This window comes from Cryptomeria japonica, chromosome 5 (genome assembly GCF_030272615.1).
Source record: "Cryptomeria japonica chromosome 5, Sugi_1.0, whole genome shotgun sequence".
NCBI classification, from domain to species: Eukaryota; Viridiplantae; Streptophyta; class Pinopsida; order Cupressales; family Cupressaceae; genus Cryptomeria; species Cryptomeria japonica.
Window position 1 is genome coordinate 885,749,060 of NC_081409.1, and position 18,641 is coordinate 885,767,700.

The 18,641-nt window shown below is 37.3% G+C and overlaps 1 protein-coding gene across 2 annotated transcripts in view; it reads left to right on the forward strand.

Annotated features, from left to right (window-relative positions):
- Positions 1 to 740: 740 nt before the first annotated feature.
- Positions 741 to 18,641, forward strand: part of LOC131028013 (nudix hydrolase 3) — a 250,278-nt gene continuing 232,377 nt past the window's right edge. Inside the window, exons 1-3 of one of the 2 annotated variants that reach the window (XM_057958133.2) lie at positions 741 to 947; positions 12,982 to 13,161; positions 14,328 to 14,405. In XM_057958133.2, coding sequence (XP_057814116.2) covers positions 886 to 947; positions 12,982 to 13,161; positions 14,328 to 14,405 — 320 coding nt within the window. In that variant the 5' untranslated portion in view covers positions 741 to 885. The remainder of the gene's footprint in view (positions 948 to 12,981; positions 13,162 to 14,327; positions 14,406 to 18,641) is intronic. The other variant, XM_057958132.2, reaches the window with a different exon arrangement.

Genomic DNA, 18,641 nt, shown 5'->3' on the forward strand with positions numbered 1-18,641 from the left:
TCTCATTAGCTATTTAAAAAGAACCGAGCAAATGGGAGAAGATAGATGGCCTAAGGTTGTTGTCAACGACACTTTGTGCAAAAGGAAGAAGACATGGATGAAACAAAACATCAAATGGTTGAAAAAATGGGACATTTATTTGAACTCATGCCCCACAAACAACAAGGAGATAAATGTCTTCGTTATGGAAAAGTTTTACAAGAAAAATTGGAGTATTGGGTTAGGAAGGAAGAAACAATACTATATTAATGAGTTCAACCCCAATTATGATCATCTTCAAAAAGTCTATATAGGGGCTAATATATCATGGAAGGCTAAAATTCTAATCGCACAACTTAGAACCAACTCTCACCAACTTCGGTGTGAGACCGGGCGGTGGAAAAGGCCAAAAGAGATTTGGGAAGAAAGAGTTTGCCCGTTTTGCGTCAGCGGGAGTGTGGAAACTGAAAAACATTTTATCTTGGAGTGTGAAGCACTTAAAGTCAGTCGAGAGAAGTTTGCCAATTTCCTAACTGCCAGCACATGGTATAACCTGTTCAGCGAGGAGCATATTGTGAAGATGGGTGCTCTCATCATCACCCTGAATAAGCAGAGATCAGACCTTAAAAAACTGATTCAGCTTGATCAGATTGTCCCATAGGCTATTCTTAGCCTCGTGGATGTTAAAATTCTTTCTTTCTTTCTTTCTTTCTTTCAACTTGTATAAAAATAACCGAAATACAAAAGTCAATGATTGAAAAAATTCTTCTTTCTCCTACTAATATGACTTCGGCCTAATAATAATTTGGCATCGGGCAGGTATTTATTTTTGACGCGCACCAGCTGCTTAATCATAACGCCAATATTTTGTTGATCATTTTGTATCGAGATAGATTTGGAAGCACGATGGAAGAGTATTTGGACGTGCTAACGCCCGATGGTCAACATACAGGCACTGCAAAACCCAGGTAGTTACATATTCTCATAGCTACTTCTGTCTCCTTGTGTAAACTACAAATTACCCAAGGAACTGAACTTCAAAAGAATCTATACAATATTTCACTAATGACTTCTATTTATCACCCACATCTGTTCACATTTCCTCTTTTCCAAGAAAAATATGTAAAACACTTTATCATTCAATCATAGTACATAAATCCCCTGCTGCATATATTTTGATCTGTATAGAACTTTTCTCTCGAACATCAGAGTCCAGCAGGACGCTGCTTGAATGCGATTAAAAGAAATGTGCGTTTCGATAAATGATGAGATATTGAGTTTTGTACATGCTAAAAGGAATATGGGTTAAAACACACGATTTTATGATAAGTTCTGCACTTTTTATGCGAGTAAAGATATGTTGGTTTTGATATGACTTTGGGTTGAATGTGAGATTTCAATGGCGGGGACTCCTTTTGGTTCAAATTGCTTTCCGCCACATTTATTTGCTCATATACAGGTTTGAGTCCAATCTGTAGCAAAGTATCGAGCTTACATTGGATACATTTCAGACACATGACAGCATTCCAAGCGTATTGCTTCTGCAAAAGAATTTCAAGGTAAAGGCAGTTTTTTTAAGTTTACTGTTAAGTCACACAGCAATTTGGTGCGTGAGACTTACTTTATGCAAGCATTCTGTCAGCTGTATATGACAAGATGTGAGATACTTCTTATTATGATTTAAAGAGAGGAGGGAGAAAGCATAAATGCCTCAAAGGCTCTCCTCCATTGGGGGAATGTTTTATCTTCTTAGGACCAATAAGACAAAGGCTTTCCACTTGGTCTCTCGTTGTTTGAACAACCAAGTCTTCTCTTGGGCATTAAAGGATCACTCGGGAAGGGATTTTGTTTTTCCATTTGCCTTATATATTGTTCCGCAAGGCATACAATCCTACTCTATCTAGATTTCAATCTGTGACCTGCATTATAGGGTACACAAGCCTTCCCCATAAGGCCAACTTGGCTATAGCCTCTTTTAAATTTGAACAGGTAAGTCTCAGGGTTCAATTTCTGAAGTCTGATCTATTCCGATTAGGATGTCAGTATGGGATTTGTCGTGGTCGCCAGGAGGCAGGCGATCTGAATGACCTGATAATACCGTCTAATCATTGGAAGTATGACTCCAGTCCTCCGAATAGTAAAGTTTGAGCTGTCTTATCTCTGCGAATCCGGCATCTGTGTGTTTACCCTACCTGATTGCAGAGAGGGTGCAAATTTGCGGTGTTATTATACCTTATAGTATTTTTCAGACTATTAAAGAGAAAAGTAATTTTATAATAGGAAAGGAAGTTGGGGACCTAACAATAACCGTACTACAACTGCCAGATCTTGTAGAATATTTATCACATTGCAAATTGTGGAAATGCTCAGTCTGGATTCTTTTGTCTATTCTATCATCACGTTGCAAATGTTGCAACTTTTAAAGTATTAAACCTCTGCAAAAGATGAATCAACAGGTCTGAGTAAAGAGAACCAGAGATATTGTTGCTGGGAAATTATGAGAGGCAGCCAAAAGCAAAAAGATGTAGAGCTGATGAGAAGACAGCTGAATTAGAAAACTAGTATCACTATAAGATTGACGGGTCGGAAATCAAAAGCACGAAGCATCCGTAAATGAGTGGACATCCAAGGTCATAAACTTTGAGATAAGTTGGAGACCAAAGAACAAGATTGGCATGTAGCCTTGGAAAAGTTTAAAAACTTTCATAAGCAGAAATGAGAAGTAGAATCAAAGCTTGTACATGCTCAGAAAGAGGCTAGGAAAGAAAATGATCCAGACTGCGGGGATAGCCTGAAAAGCTAATAAAAATCAGATTGAGACTATAACTTGTTGGATTATACTATCGAGAGTTGCTTCATTATACTATTCTCGCCCAACCCTGGTTCACAGGCAGTCCGTTTGGACCTATTTTCTTTTTCCATTTGATGCATTTCCTCATTTGAACTCCAAACTTCTATTGCCTCGTTGTCAACAATTGAATGCAGCTGGAAGATCCCCAACTAAAATCTGATCTGAATTTGCTGATAGTTTCAAATCTTAATCTTTGACCAGTGATTGGATTCTGTTTGGTTTTTGAATTGTTTCTAATTTTTGTGTTTTTTTAATGCCTTGTATGGAGATGTACGCAAGAAATGCAATAAAGAATTGACTGAAATAGAATTGAATATTCTGAAAACTTTTAACAGCCACTACAGAAACAAATTTTGGAAGCTTTATTATCTAGAGAGAACAAAGTTGCATACGAGGTAATCCCACGCCTATCTTGGAATAAGGGTTTTATTGACAATTTTGCAAAATAATGGCTTCCAATGCAATTCAACTCTTCCAATGAGGTTTATTCACCATAGTAATAATTATCTAAAACAATTTGATGATCAGACAGGAGATCTGAAGCTTATTCCAAAAACTTGCCAAGAGACTCCATCCAAATTGCTTCCAAATCCCTCATAATTTGCTGATTGCTTCCAAATGTGCTGAGATTTGTCCAAATTATCTTAGCTATGCCCTGACAATGATTTTACCAACAATTACTGCTTCAAAAACCCTCCCAATTATTCATTTGAATCTCTAGGCAGCTAAGGATGGTACGGCTGCCGTAGGGAGAGGTATGGCTGTCCAAAAATGCTTCCAATCTGCTGGAAAGTGCCAATAAACCGCCCAGATCTGAGCCTCAACCTCTGAAATTGCAGAAAGATCACACAAACCCTCTGAAAATGGTCCTCTAGACCTGATTTGAAGGTTTCCTTGAGTGCTGACTTGATAGAAATGGCTGGGGTTTCGTCCAACCTGTCCACAATTGAAGGATTTCGTCTCCAATTTGGTCTCCAAACCTGCTGTAACTGCTATGGCAGCAAATTGCAGAGCAAAAACAAAAAAATCTCCAAAATAATGATGCCAAGTTTTGCATGTAGAAGCTTCCTTATGCCTCCCAAACCTAATTCGAACTTCCTCTTGGCATCTAGAAGATTCCAATGGAATCTTAGGCTCTCATAAAAGTTTGCCTAATAGAGGGGTCAGCTCATCATTGAAAGTGGGGCCACCTTTAAGAACATGTTACCTAGGAGTATGAGCCAAGGTAATTTCATAAAGTTGTTTTATAATAACTTGTAACTTAACTTTTTCTATTTTAAGAAAAAGTGCTTTTATAATTTTAATTTATAAAGTTATTTTATTAACTTACCAAAGTTATAAAAATGACTAAGTATAAGATTCCCTTTGGCAAGTAGATCATCCCCAAACACTAGAATTCACTTGTGGAGATGGGTGTTAGGTGAATTTCCCATCCCGATAGATCACTTAGGAAGTGGGGACATTACAGCAGCCCAAGCTAAAAACGGGATGGATGTCAAGAGCTTTTGTCATTGTACTAGAGCATATGGTGAATAGAACATGACCCTAATCAAGGGATTGTCATATTGACATGTATTGCACTAATACATCATTTTCCCAAACGCACCCTTCCTTATATGTGGGCATTGGGTTGATACGGTAGAGTTTGCCATCAAAGTTTTCATTGAGTACCTTAGGTGAATCAGAATGAGGACATATTCCGATTTTTCTTTTATTGCGCTGTGTGCATACATACACATTTGTATACATACATATACACAAAATACATGTACATGTATGTATGTGCATGTATATATGTATATGTATGCAGCCTCATATATGACAGACATATAAATGTATGTGTATATGCATATGTATGTACATACATACGTACACATGCAAATGCGTACACCCATGTTTAGATAATAACAGAGGGGTTTCTCTTGGGGCCCTTGCCCAAGCAAAATGCAGAAACTATACAAGCATAAATGAGAATAAGAGCAAAGAAGCCAAACCCAAATCCACACAGAAGAGCTTGCAAGAGATGACAAAACAAAACAACCAAAGTATAAACTGAGAGAATTCAAACTAGATCCATGCAGGGGTGATGACCAAATAGATAGAGATAAACAACCAAAATGCAGCTCCTAACACACATCTAGAGCAAAATTCAGATCCAAAATTCAATGCACTGAAACCAAGCATCCTCATGGCAGATGAGCAACACCCACATTGGCAACACCACTGTAATATCCCCAAATAGGGATACTAGGAAAAGATAACAAATTCTACAAATTAGGGCACAACATTCTGAAATTTATTTGCATGTAAAAAACCAACCTTAATATCTGCCCAGAAATTTTCAGTACTGAAATACAACAACTTCCCTTACATTTTCTGACATAAAATAGAGATAATTATGCAGATTTTAGTACCCAACTTGCCCAGAAGTCTGCTGTCTGCAAATAAATTATAGGGTTTATACTTTATATATACCAAACATGCAAAGTTGTCCTTGAAATGATGGCCAAGTTATAACGCCCAAAATAAGGGTTTCAAACCCTAGTGCAATTAATTACAAAGGCCCTAAAACGCAGCTCCAAATTGAAGCGCTCAGGTCTGCATAAAACCGACTAGGGTTTGCTGCTCCATATGGTGAAAATGTCTTCCAACAACTCACAAATCCCCTTCAGTTAATCACACTCCAATCTTAGGGCAAAGCCCTAATTAAATGATGATAGCAAGCATCAAAATCGCTGCTCTAAGGATGGTGAACATGTCTGCCCCAAATCTGAAAATGAAATCAAACCCTAAGCTCCACAAAATCACCCAATTTGTCCTCCAGGCCAAGTTGCCCCCCTTCTACAATACGGCGCTCCAAATCTAGGGTGAAACCCTAGGCAAATAATGGCCCAAATCACCAAATGAAGAAGCCCTAATATCTGATCTTTAAATTTGATGTAGAATTTTTGCTCTCTTCACCAATCAATCAACAACGAAGCACAAGTAGATTCTCGTCATGGAACCTCCAATGGATGAGCTAGGTTTCCGTCCAACTCACTGAATTCACAAGTGTTTTTGTCCTTGGAATGAAGTTGAAACCAAGTTACAGCCAACAGGAAAATTTTCCACGAAGAAATAAACTCAATGATGCCTCCAAAATGAAGATAAAGTCCTTATAAAGAACTTTGTGGAAGTTTCTAGAGAAAAAGGAAACATTTACTATTTTTAAATAATTTTTTACTTCCATAAGCTGGCTGCCCCATATTAGGGAAAATAAATTTAATTTTTTATTTTTAGTTTCTTTTTCTCCACTTCATTTCTAATAAAGTTACTTTTATAATATTTTACTTTTTAATAAAAAGTAATATTTCACTTTTTACAAAGTGACTTGCTGGGTCACACATCTCCTTAGCCATTTTATTGAATTATTTTATTAAATGGGGACATCACAACACCAACTCTTGAGGATTCGTTTTTAACCTTCCAAACTAATCATTACTCATAAGCGCCACTTGCTATGGAATTGTTAAACCACCACCACCAAGGACACACAATGCTTCAAATTTGGTGCCATGAATTAACTTAGATCTCATCTATTCCCTTTTTAGCATTCCATGAGTCAAGGATGGCATTCCACTAGCCAAGGATGGCATAGTGTATGTGCTTGTAACCTCTTGAGTGCCTTGGGAGGACATATCTCTTCAAGAGATATTTTAGCACTAAATGAAGCTCTTGGTAGAAGGACATGATCTCTTCAATATCCATGTTAATATCTTCAAGCTTTTGAAGATCAACAAGGAGAACAATGGAAATCCATAAAACTAGGCATCTTCTTTTCAACAAGTCCTCAAAATTTCTATATTCAAGACTAACTTACATGAGAAGACAAGATACATATTAAAGAATAAATTTGATAATCAGGTGGGCAATATCTCTTAGATCATTCACCTACTGAGTAGACCAAGAGTGGGGTACAAGATTGTCACATGCACACAACACCAAGCAATAACAACTTACAATAAATGACAATCTTCTCTTCAGGTCCATAATGGATTCATATCCATAACCAAGTGTAGGGTCCTTGGTCTTTTTGCTGAAATCCTCATCAAAGACTAACCATTTCAACATACGATCCCAAAAAGAAGAGATCTTTTAGACTCACTTAAGTCTCTCTAGTCTCCATGAGCATCCACCAATCAATCCATGCCAACTTCAAATGCAACCTTGCAAAATTGCAAAGCTCCAAGTAAATGATTAATACTCAGAACCAAAGAGAATGAACAAGACCATTGACAAAGTTCCAAATGCAAAATTAAGAACATAAACATGACATCATGATCTAGCATGTCCTCAAAGGTAGATCATATACTCCAAAGAACATATCATAATCTAACACCTCACCAAAGACTCAGGAGTCCTCCATGGCAAATCAAGATGTCACCATCTCCAATCACATGAAGATAACCATCCATCATCAAATGATGAATCTACATCATTGCCAAAGCTCCCATTGAACCATGTATCCAAGCTCTCCAGGCATCATGATAACCATCTCCTAATTGAGGATCCTTTGTGGCCCCAACAAAACTAAAGAACTCAACACCAACAACTCTCAAAGAGAAAAGTTAAACCATGATCTCCAAACCAAGAATATACAATATTGGACATCCTTTGTCAATAGAACCAAAAATATGTAACTTTCACTACAGTCTAAAGGTAGAATCAAAGAGCTCAATATGACACCAACAACCATTGAAAAAGACCATCCATCTTCTAATCAAAGATATCCATGGTTCATTACACATTGCAACAACAACTTTGAACCAAAATATTGAAACAAAGGTTATAGAATATGATATTTAATTGCATAAAGCTCCCACTGAAAGTGATACTGAGCTATATATGGCATCATGACCAATATTATTACCAAAACTCTACTAAAAGTGAATAGAGCTTCTCATGGACCAGAAACTACTGCAATAGATTCAAATGAACAACTATATTAGGTACTTGCAAAAAATCCTTTGCTCATTACAATTAACAGACCAATGTAATAATGGTGACCTAAGTTACTGATTCTTCCCTAAATGTTTGGATCCTGATTTGGATTCTACTCCGATCCTAGTCCAAGCCTGATTCCCGGTGGATTCCTCCTGAGTCCTTCCCAAGTGGCTGGGTCCTCTGTGGCAGGACCCACAGAGGACCCAGCCACCTGGGAAGGGCCCGGGAGGAATCCACGGGGAACCCGGGCGGACCCAAGTGGACCAAGGAAAGAGATTTGCTAAAAGGAAAGATATTTAATTATAATTTAATTCTGACTTTCTCAAAGGGCAGCGATTTGCTAAAAGGAAAGATATTTAATTACAATTAGATTAAGGTTTAAGGCAGTGATTAGGATGAAGGGTTGTAACCATTTTAAAAGGGCATTAGTGGTGAAAGGGTGTGACAACCCTCCACAAAGGGAGATATAACAAGGAGAGAAATCTCATTTGGAGAGGGGCATGTGTTTTGCCCTAGAGGGGTGTGTGTGCATTCAGTGCATAACAATACAGAGATATAGGAAATGTAACAGTACACAAAGATGCAAGTGAGAAGAACTCATGTTTGTATTCATTGATTCCAAAATGCCAGTACAACAAAATGGGGAATGACGACGTACAACAAAATGGGGAATGACACCAAGACAAAACAAGAAAAATCAAAGCTGAGGAGGTACATAGGGCGTCCCTGATGAAGAAGGGGCCGACGGTGCTGCTGCTACCAACTGCTCCCTCAGCTGGTGGACCTGTTGTGTCCTATGCCGCAGATCTCGCTTAGCTACCAACTACCTCTCCCTGTTTTTTTCACCATAAAAACCGCTTCCAAGAGCTCCTTCTGCTTTCCATCCAACTCCTCTAGGGTAGATGTGAGGGGGGTCTCAAGGGCTGTCCGTTCTGCCACCTCCTGTGCTCGCCCCGCCGTCTCCTGGGCCAATTCTGCCTTGGCGCGAGCCAACTCCTCCTCCAGACTGGTCGCTCGGGCCCTCTGCGGTGCAAACTCAATCTCCATCGTGTGCAGGCGAGTGACTAGCTCCTCCCGAGCTGTGATGGCCGCCACCCGCTCTGTATATATTTGGAAATCTGGAAAATTAGAAAATAGAAGCAGAAATAGGATATCTCAGTCCCTTTTAAATATGAATATGATATTAGTTATTACATTTACGATATATGAATATTTATTGGCATTGCCAATTATGGATTTATGATTTATGATTTATGTATGGAAAGTCACATTGTATATTTCATATTTGTATGGATTGTATCATTATAATTATATTTTATAATTTTGATATTTGAACATATATATAATATATGTGTATATATGTGTGTATGTATGGGCGCGCGCGTGTACGGACGTACCTGTACCCAGGGAATTTTTTTTTTTGCTGAATCCCTATCCGTATCTGTACTTGAATCGATAACTTAGATGGTGACCAACAATAAGACCTACCAAACATAATGCACATTAGGCAGTTTCAACAAGATTTGAACATATGCAACATCTGAAGAAAGGAGAAATACACAGTCAGTGCTCCAATCTCAAATAACTATAAAAAGATTCACCCCCATATCGGTATCATGTAGAACAAAGATAATCAGAAGTAACATGTGGATTTCCAAGACTGAAATACCAAGATCAATAGTAAACCTAATTTGCCAAATAAACCCACATAAGAGTAACCATAGATCAATAAGAAACCTCCTAACAGCCATGTAAACTTGAAACTGTCTTCATCTAGAACACCTTGAATATAGTCTTATCACAAATCTACATGCCACAGATTTTGGTTAACATGTAAAACTTGCAAAACCATCTCCATAAATCTGAAATTCACTTAAACATCCAACCATTCACATTAAACACATCATCTGAACAATGGAATAAACACAATCTACAAACCAACAACTGAAAAACAAGAGAAAGTTGCAACCCAACAGGAAAACGAAGTTGTTCAAGAGCTTATAACATATGAAACAGACCAGCTCCACAACTCACAAAGAGGTTAGTGGCTTATCTTCTAGTGTTTTCATAAAACCAAGGGCTAAAATCATGCACCCAACATAAGCACTCTATTTTGTAGTCCAACTAGCTGGTGTTTCTCCATGTGACTAGGATGTTACTAGGTACCCATCCAACATAAACACCTTCTTCGGCACATGACCACAAGATAAAGTAACAAAACCACCAAACGAGAGGATGCACACATATTGTCAAACAAGAGCTCCATGTTACCAAAACATAACCAACTCCATGTAGATGCATAATCACGAGTTTCCAATGCCCAACATAGATCACATTGACAATATCCATGACTTCCAATCTCACAGATGTGCTAAACAAAGTTAACTCATAGAACATTCATTGCAGTCCCATAAGCCTTCAACAACCTTAAATTCCTTCTAACAAATTCCCACCAACTTGCCAAGCTTAGAAATAAAAATAGAGGAAGACCCAGAATAAGTGAACCTTTAGCTTTGATACCAAATGTTGAGAAATATATAGGTTCCAAAACCAAAGGTTGGAAATTCAATCTCTATCTAGATAAACAATTAAAAGATGAGATATAAGGCTTGGACTACTACAACATGAAAGTCTAAAACTCATATGCAAAATTGAAATTAAGTTGGCTTAATATGGAAATACCATGTTAGATCCATCTTCTTTATGACACTACAAACAACCTTCATATCATGCTTATTAACACTAACTTAAATGAACTTATAACAGGAATAAATAAAGCATGACATCAACATAAGATCGCAGCAATTAGGCACAAATCAACAACATAAGAGCATCACATAACACATGATTTACTTGGAGAAACCCTTGCTGGAAAAAACTACGCCAAGAAGAGAGGCCAAGTATGCATTATCTTTGAGAGAAGATTACAATATTACAATTCCATTAAAATTTTCCTATTACAAGTCATGAGCTCTTGTCTCGTCCTAGCAATGTTCAGGAAAGAACTTGTAAAAATTCATTACATTAGCAAAAAGAAGGTTTACAAATTACTGTAGATATTAATGAAACCAACTTTTTCTAACAACCTGGTACTGTAGACATCTAATATGCCAACTAACTAATTACATATTGACCATTAACAGTAAAGAAATATTATTCTAACAAGCAATCCCAGACTTATCATACCGTTTGAGTTAGAATGTGATGCTTTGGGGGAAGGCATTGGAGCCGTACTGATGCAAAACAAACATCCTATAGCCTTTGAACGCTGAAAGAAGCTACTCCATATATGACGAACAAATGCTAGCAATCATGCATGCCTTGGCTAAATTCAGGCAATACCTAGTTTGTGGGAGATTCATTGTGAAAAACAATCACAATTGTCTAAGATTTTCTTAAACCAAAGAGATTCAAATGATAGACAATAGAAATAGGTGAGCAAAGTTCAAGCTTATGACTTTGATATTGAATACATGAAGGGGAGAAACAACATTGTAGCCGATGCCCTTTCGCAACAACCTCATCTATGCTCTATGACAAGCATCTTCGCAGACTAAAAGAACACCATCATTATTTAGTATGCCAAGGATCCACAAGCCAGTGACATCGTTGAGAGGAATATACCAAATGAAGAATACAAGGTAGCGGAAGAACTTATCCTATACAAAGAATAGGGTGTTCCTTGTACCAAGCTCAAAGATGAAAGACAAGATCATTAGAGAATATCATGACAATCCTTTAGCAGGCCACCGAGGGTACTAGAAAACTTATAAGCAAGTGCGGGAAAAATACTCTTGGAAAGGTCTCAAGAAAGATGTCCTTAAACATGTTCAAGAATGCCTAACTTGTCAAAAGAACAAAGGGGCACAAACACATCCAATGAGCCTTCTACAACCAAAACCTGTTCATAACAAAAAATGGGAGAGTATTTCTATGGACTTTATAACCGGACTTCCAAAAGTGCAAGGAAAATATTGCATATACATAATAGTAGGTCGCCTCACCAAATATGCACATTTTGTAGCCATATCTATTGATTACAGAGCTTTACAAGTAGCCAAGGTCTTCTTCAAGGAAATTTTTAGATTGCATGGACTTTCGAAAAACATCATTAGTGATAGAGACAATTGATTCCTTAGCCTATGGAACTCTTGCATCTAGCAGGGACCGAACTCACACCAAGCACAAGCTATCATCCCCAAACTAATGGACAAACTGAGATTGTAAATAAATTGGTGGAAGGATAGTTAAGAAACTATGCCACAAGACAACAAAATGCATGGATCAAGTGGTTACATCTTGGAGAATATTGTTACAACACCACCCATCACATGTCAATAGGGATGAGCCCCTTCAAGGCCTTTGTATGGATATGAGGCAACCTCACATTATTATTTTTAACTTTAACATATATAATGATATTTGAGTTTGACTAATATTTGACTATTAATATGATGCTTTTGTTTATTATATAATATAAGATTTTGTGTGGTGTATTTTGAACTTAATTACTGCTGCAAATATGTATATTTTGGATTTTTTTATGTTTTTGTATTGGGGAACCCAAAATGAACCCAATCTCAATTTTTTTTTTGACCAAACCTGCAATCCCAACCTGAACCTGAACTAGTAGCAGGACTCGTAACTTAGGGTAGAAGTGATAAAACAAGACCAATTGTTGTTATGTAATAGTCAAATTATTAATCTTTTCTCAATTTACATGCCAAGGAAATTGGTCATGATCAAAACTAATTGCATAGCTAGCCTCATAACATCCTCAATGATTTGGAATTTGTCTGTAGTTTATCTGCATGTATCCACCTCAAATTGGTTGTGCAATGCATTTGGTTTAGCATATCCCTTTGGATTTAAAGTTTCAACCAGGAACATACTGAATGGGACAGTCAAACAAGTACCAATGAATCAGTTATTATTAGCCTTGTGAGAGGATATCTACATACCACATTTTTGTAGGCGCAATTAATCTATTGTACATATCCATACTTTATTTTCTAATGTATATTTGATAGGATTGTTGCAAAGAACCTTATTTCTAGTAGCTTCTAAGATATTTTACATATTTTACTCAAAACCTAGTTGATGATGTTCAATGCTCTCATTTTAAATTCAAAGCAGAATTCTTTGACAGTGTTTGTTTTTTGGTGTAGGAGTTCAGTTCACAAAAATGGGGATTTTCATCGAGCAGTTCATGTATGGATTTATGCAGAAAGCACTGGAGAGATACTTTTACAGCGTCGGGCAGACTGCAAAGAATCATGGCCAGGATGCTGGGATGTCTCCAGTGCAGGTCATATCTCTGCGGGTGATACATCCCTCATATCTGCCAGGTGAGACCATATTCAAGCCATTGTTTTGTTATGTAGATATGGCCATTTCATTAAAAGTTAATTGCATGAACTGGATTGAGAATTTGGAAGAATTTGCAAATCATTTCATTAAAAGTTAATTCCACTTGTGCCGCCTCTTTGAAATTATGTATACTTGGTTCAAAGATAATAGGCTTTATCTAGTGGTTAGTGGTGAGCAATTGCACATTGACGGTTCTTGGTTCTCTTCTAGTTTTGGCATTATCGGTGGACCCAAAATGCTGTGCTCTGATATATCTGGCAGTAAAAACAATATTTGATATCATTGAGGAGTGCGAGCTTTAGATTATGTGTTTTTCTGTCCCATTTTGCATCAGAAATTTCTTTTCCCTTAGGTATTAAGTAGCATGGGGAAAACTGAGCTAGTCCATGATTTTTGCCATATGGTAAAGTTTCATCCCTTAGTTGCAGAGATGCAAATTCATTTGCTTTGTAAAACATCATTTCAGGCCAAAAGAAATTGTTGTGGAATAGACCAAGGAGTATTTTTAATGTGGCATTTTTCTCATCCTCTAGTAACTGACCAATTGATGGTTAATAAGAAAAAATGTTATAGAAGGGAAGTTCAAAATTAATTTATTGAATTTGAAAGTTCACAAAAGCTTTTGGCATGAGTTTTTTGATTGTACTTCTGAAAATGCAATGACACATCAAATATGTAGCAAAGGAACTTTTGTAGCATCTTGTTGTTGCAGAAAGATATAGCAAATTGACTTGAATTGGTTGACATTGGGGATCTTGGACCACAGAAAATAAAATTTAGAGGTTGAATTATTGTTTTATGGGACTTTAAGTTTTTGGCAGAAGAATGTCTTTGATCTTGGCTATGAATTGCCAAAATCAAATTGGATGCATTCTATTATTAAATAAGCTACCTTCTAAGGTTCTATCTTGTAATAGCTTTGTCCCATTAAACGAATAGATGGATGATTTATGTAACATTCTTTTAATAGATATTAGTGGAGCTTGAGGTGCGATGATTTATTATCTTATTTGCAAAGTATTTGATATCATGAGCTGCACATCAGACTTATTTTATATTAAAAGCAATTTTAATATGTCTTCGTGTCAGTTTAAACTTCTTTTGCTATTTCTTTTGAATTGACCCTGAAAATTAACATTTGCAGGAGAGAGATGCAGGAAGAATTAGGAATAACGCTTCCAGAGGAAGCATTTGAATTACTCTTTGAGTATCTTGAACAATCGTAAGTTCCTCTTTTGAACAAAGTACTTTATGTCTCCTGAACATTAAGAAAATGCACGATGTTTAGTGAACCTACATAATGTGATGAGAGAGGGATCAATGGACTAAACTGTTCAATTTTGGTGTCTATCTTTATTTCTTTCTCATACTATATTAAGGTTGTGATTATGGCTAATCTATGCTTGGTTCTTCATGTAATATTTGAGAAAGTGTAATATTCCTTGCTATATTTAAGGTTGTGATTAGCAATTATATTTGAGAAAGTGTAATATTCCTTGCTAGTTCTGACCTCAAACTGCTGATTAGAGGCTCAAGGAATATTGTCAAACACTTTGCACACAATGTCTGATTTTGCTGATTAGCACTTCGGTTTTACCTTGCTATAAGTTTATATGCTGCAAAAGATGTTTTTTGAAAGCTTCCAATGATGCAAGATGGATTATTAATGTAATAGAAATGATGTGCTAACTGTTCTTGACCTTTCACATGCATATAAGTGACTGGAATTAACTTGTACAGCTAGTTCACATATTGTCAAACACTTTCCATGCATCCCAAGATAGTCAATATGCACCCACAGCAGCTAGGCATTAATGCAAACACTTGGCATGCAAACTTAGTTTCAATCCTTCTTAGTCAAACTGAAATATTGATATGTAATGGACTGATTACAAGTTCTGAGAAATCAGATTACCGTGCTCAAATTATTGACTGATCCTCATTGCATAGCCTCTCCTAACATGACAGAAAACTGTCCTAATGGCTGCGACTAGCATCAAACTGAAAACATTGCATAAGGTATAAATTTATGATAGTGAGAACCTGATAACAAGAGCTGTAAGGATTTGCTGATGAAGATTCTACACTCAGAAATGCATAGCAGCAGATTATTGCCCACTTGCTCATGAAATCAAACCCTCTAGAAGTTGTCCCTGGCAAATAATGTCTCCAGATTGAGTTATAATGGCAGCCAACAAGTTCTTCGATTGTAGCGTCACTGTTCACATGTACTGTAGCGTGACACTGTTCATGTCACTGTAGCAGCTAACAACAACTTCATATCTGCATATGATCAACCTTTGAAACCCTTGATTAAACCTTCTCAAATAAGCACAATCTTGACCTTTGATTGAAGCCATCTGATCTGCAAACTTTGGCTGATGATTCCACAACCTCAGATTGCCTGACAATGAAGAGTTGCACGTTCTCCAAAGTCTGAAAGTAATGGATAATCTGCAGAAACCCTTGGTCTCTCACAAATCCCAAAGGTCTCAAGGAAGACAAGTAGAATGCTCAAATAATAATGGCATTGATTTCTCATTGCAGCCTTATATACTTCTTTCAAGAAGTTGACCCCCTCCAAAAAGCATTTAATTCCCATTTAAAATGATATGAGCTTGCACTTTAATATTTAATTTTAACTCCCTTGGCCTAGGCATTCAAACAATTAATATTATGGCCCCTTTTAATATTAACTTGACCCCTTCACTTAATAAGTAATCATAACATTATTTTATAGTAATCTTAATGGTTAATCATTAATAAAGTATTAATTAAAATAACATAACTCCATGAATACTCATTATTTCTTGATTTTGTCTGAACCAGGGAGTCAACCATTGCATTCACTACTCATCCGTCTGCCATACTAAGAATAGAAAGGGTCCCTCTCAAACAACCAATGACTTACTATAAATAGTTTGTATAACTAAGCCAAATGAAGGCCAAAACTGATCCAATGGAACTTTGGAGAAGATAGATACCAACCATTGACCAAGAGTCTACCTAAAAAAGGCCTCTATCCAAACCCTATTAGCCTACGAGGGCCAATGATAGGCTAACCAATCATAAAACGAGAGCAGCTGTAAGAACAGTTAGGTTGAGACCACTTACACCTACCTTCCCATCAAGAGTACCAGCACAACTAGAGAATGAGCCCCAGATTACACATTTACAGGACCAGTTTAGGAGAGACTGGGAGAGTGGGGGAGCAAAGTTTCAGATAGCCATCTCATTGAGAGACTACATTGATGTGAGAATGAGACATAGACCCTGCACCGGTGACAGAGCACAAAATATGATTTGCAGAAGAAGGTTGGGGAGCTAACTTTACCCTACTTTGATGCATCATGGAAGTCCACATCTCGTGCATGGGTTCAAAAAGTGGACACTTTCGGCTTAACCCCATGCAAGAGGAAGAAGCCAGTAAATATGCTGCCATACACCTTGATGGGATTGCACATGAGTGGTGGCATCACGAAATGATAACCATGGGACATGCCCAAATTACCTCTTATGTTGAGTTCATAGAATGATTGATTGAAAGGTTCGACAAAAACGACCCATAGTTGTACTTTAAGGAGTTAGCTTAGCTTAAACAATGGGGTTCAGTGGAAAACTTACATTGCGGATTTCTAGAGATTTTTAGTACTAGTCATTGACATATCTAAGAGAAGGCTTATGGTATTGTTTATGGATGGGTTAGTTGATCTGTTGAGAGGTTGGATCAAGGGTCTCAATCCCCCCGTAGTACAGGAAGCCATTAAAAAGGCTAGAGACATGGAGTCCTCTACTTCTAGTTGCAAATTCCAGTCAAAGGGGTTCCCATCCAAGAAGGATAAGGATAAGAGAAATTTGTAGAAGGATTCACATCAGCCGAGAAATGATTCAAACAGGTTGGACTGTGATCCATTTAATGGACTCAGAAGGAAGAAATTGTGTTTTTACTGTAGGGAACCATGGGATCCTTCACATAAGTGTGCCATTAAGGCAAAGGTAAAGCAGATTGAATACTTTTCTGCTGAGGAATCAGCATCAGAAAAATCAGACCAACACTTTGATACAGAGGGCAGTGATGAGGATAACACATCAGAGGTAGCGTTTAATGATGATAGAATCATTGCACAACTTACGAGAATCCAAAAGGCAATCACATTTAAAGTAAGGGGTGTAAGACAAGGGCAACAAGTGATCTCTTTGATAGATATGGGAGCTACACACAACTTCATTGATGAGAGTTTGGTAGCTAAGAGAGGATTACAGACAGAAGAAAATGATGGATAGAGTGATGGTAGCTAGTGGACATAAGCTTCTTTGCACCCATAAGATTTCCAATCTACATATGCAGTTGGGTGACTATGAGTTGGTAGATAATTTCTTTGTGGTTGACATGGGAGATTATGATGTTATACTTGGCATGACATGGATGTCGTTATTAGTGGAATTCACCTTCAATTTGGAAAGGTTGGAAATGAAGTTCAAACAGAAGTGAAGGAATGTGGTACTTAGAGGGCTTTCTGATGGACTCTCAGAGTAGTCTCCCTCAAAAGGATGGAACGGTTGATCAGGCATAATCAAGTAGAGTGGGCAGTAGAGTGTCTCATTATGCCTACAATTTCTGAGTAGCAGGTTAAGAGATACCATACAAATATACAGAAGGTGATGTCCGATCACACCAAGGTCTTTGATAGCATACCTCATGGAGTTCCTCCTAAGAGAGGAATAGAGCTTGTCATAGAGTTGGAAGAATGGGCCAAGCTAGTGATCACTACCCCTTATCGCCATCCTAAGAAACACAAAGATGAGATTGAAAAGGCTATTAAAGAGTCGCTGGAAATGGGACACAGTAGGCCAAGTAAGAGTCCTTTCGCTTCAGTAGTGGTCCTAGTTAAGAAAAAAGATGGAACGGTGAGGATGTGCATTGATTACAGGGCCTTAATAAGAAAACAATCAAAAACAGATACCCCATACGCTGAAATATCCCCTGTCCAAATGATAATTGAGAACAAAGAATACTTGCTGCTAGGACTGCGTGTTATGCAACTTTGGTTTTGCGTGTTATGCTGATAATATTTTCAGATTATACTGAAGGCTAACACACATGGATATCTCAAGAATAAACAACTTTTAATGATTCCAGAAGACTGATAATGGTCAATAGACGCATATGCGATTGATTCATATGATTATAATCCTTCAAACCAAGAGCTAACAGCAAACAGTCATTTCATCAAACACTTGTCATGCATCCTCAGAAAGATAATGTAACTAGATGCAATCCTAACTCCTCTTTCCTTAATTCATAAGATGGATGAGTTATCATTACAATGTCAGTCTAAGAACATGAAATATAGTCAGCTTTAGAACAATTACAAGAGCTGTCATTAATGGACAATTTTCAGAATGTCTGAGGACACAAGGACTGCGATTACATTCATGCATTCACACTACAAGAACT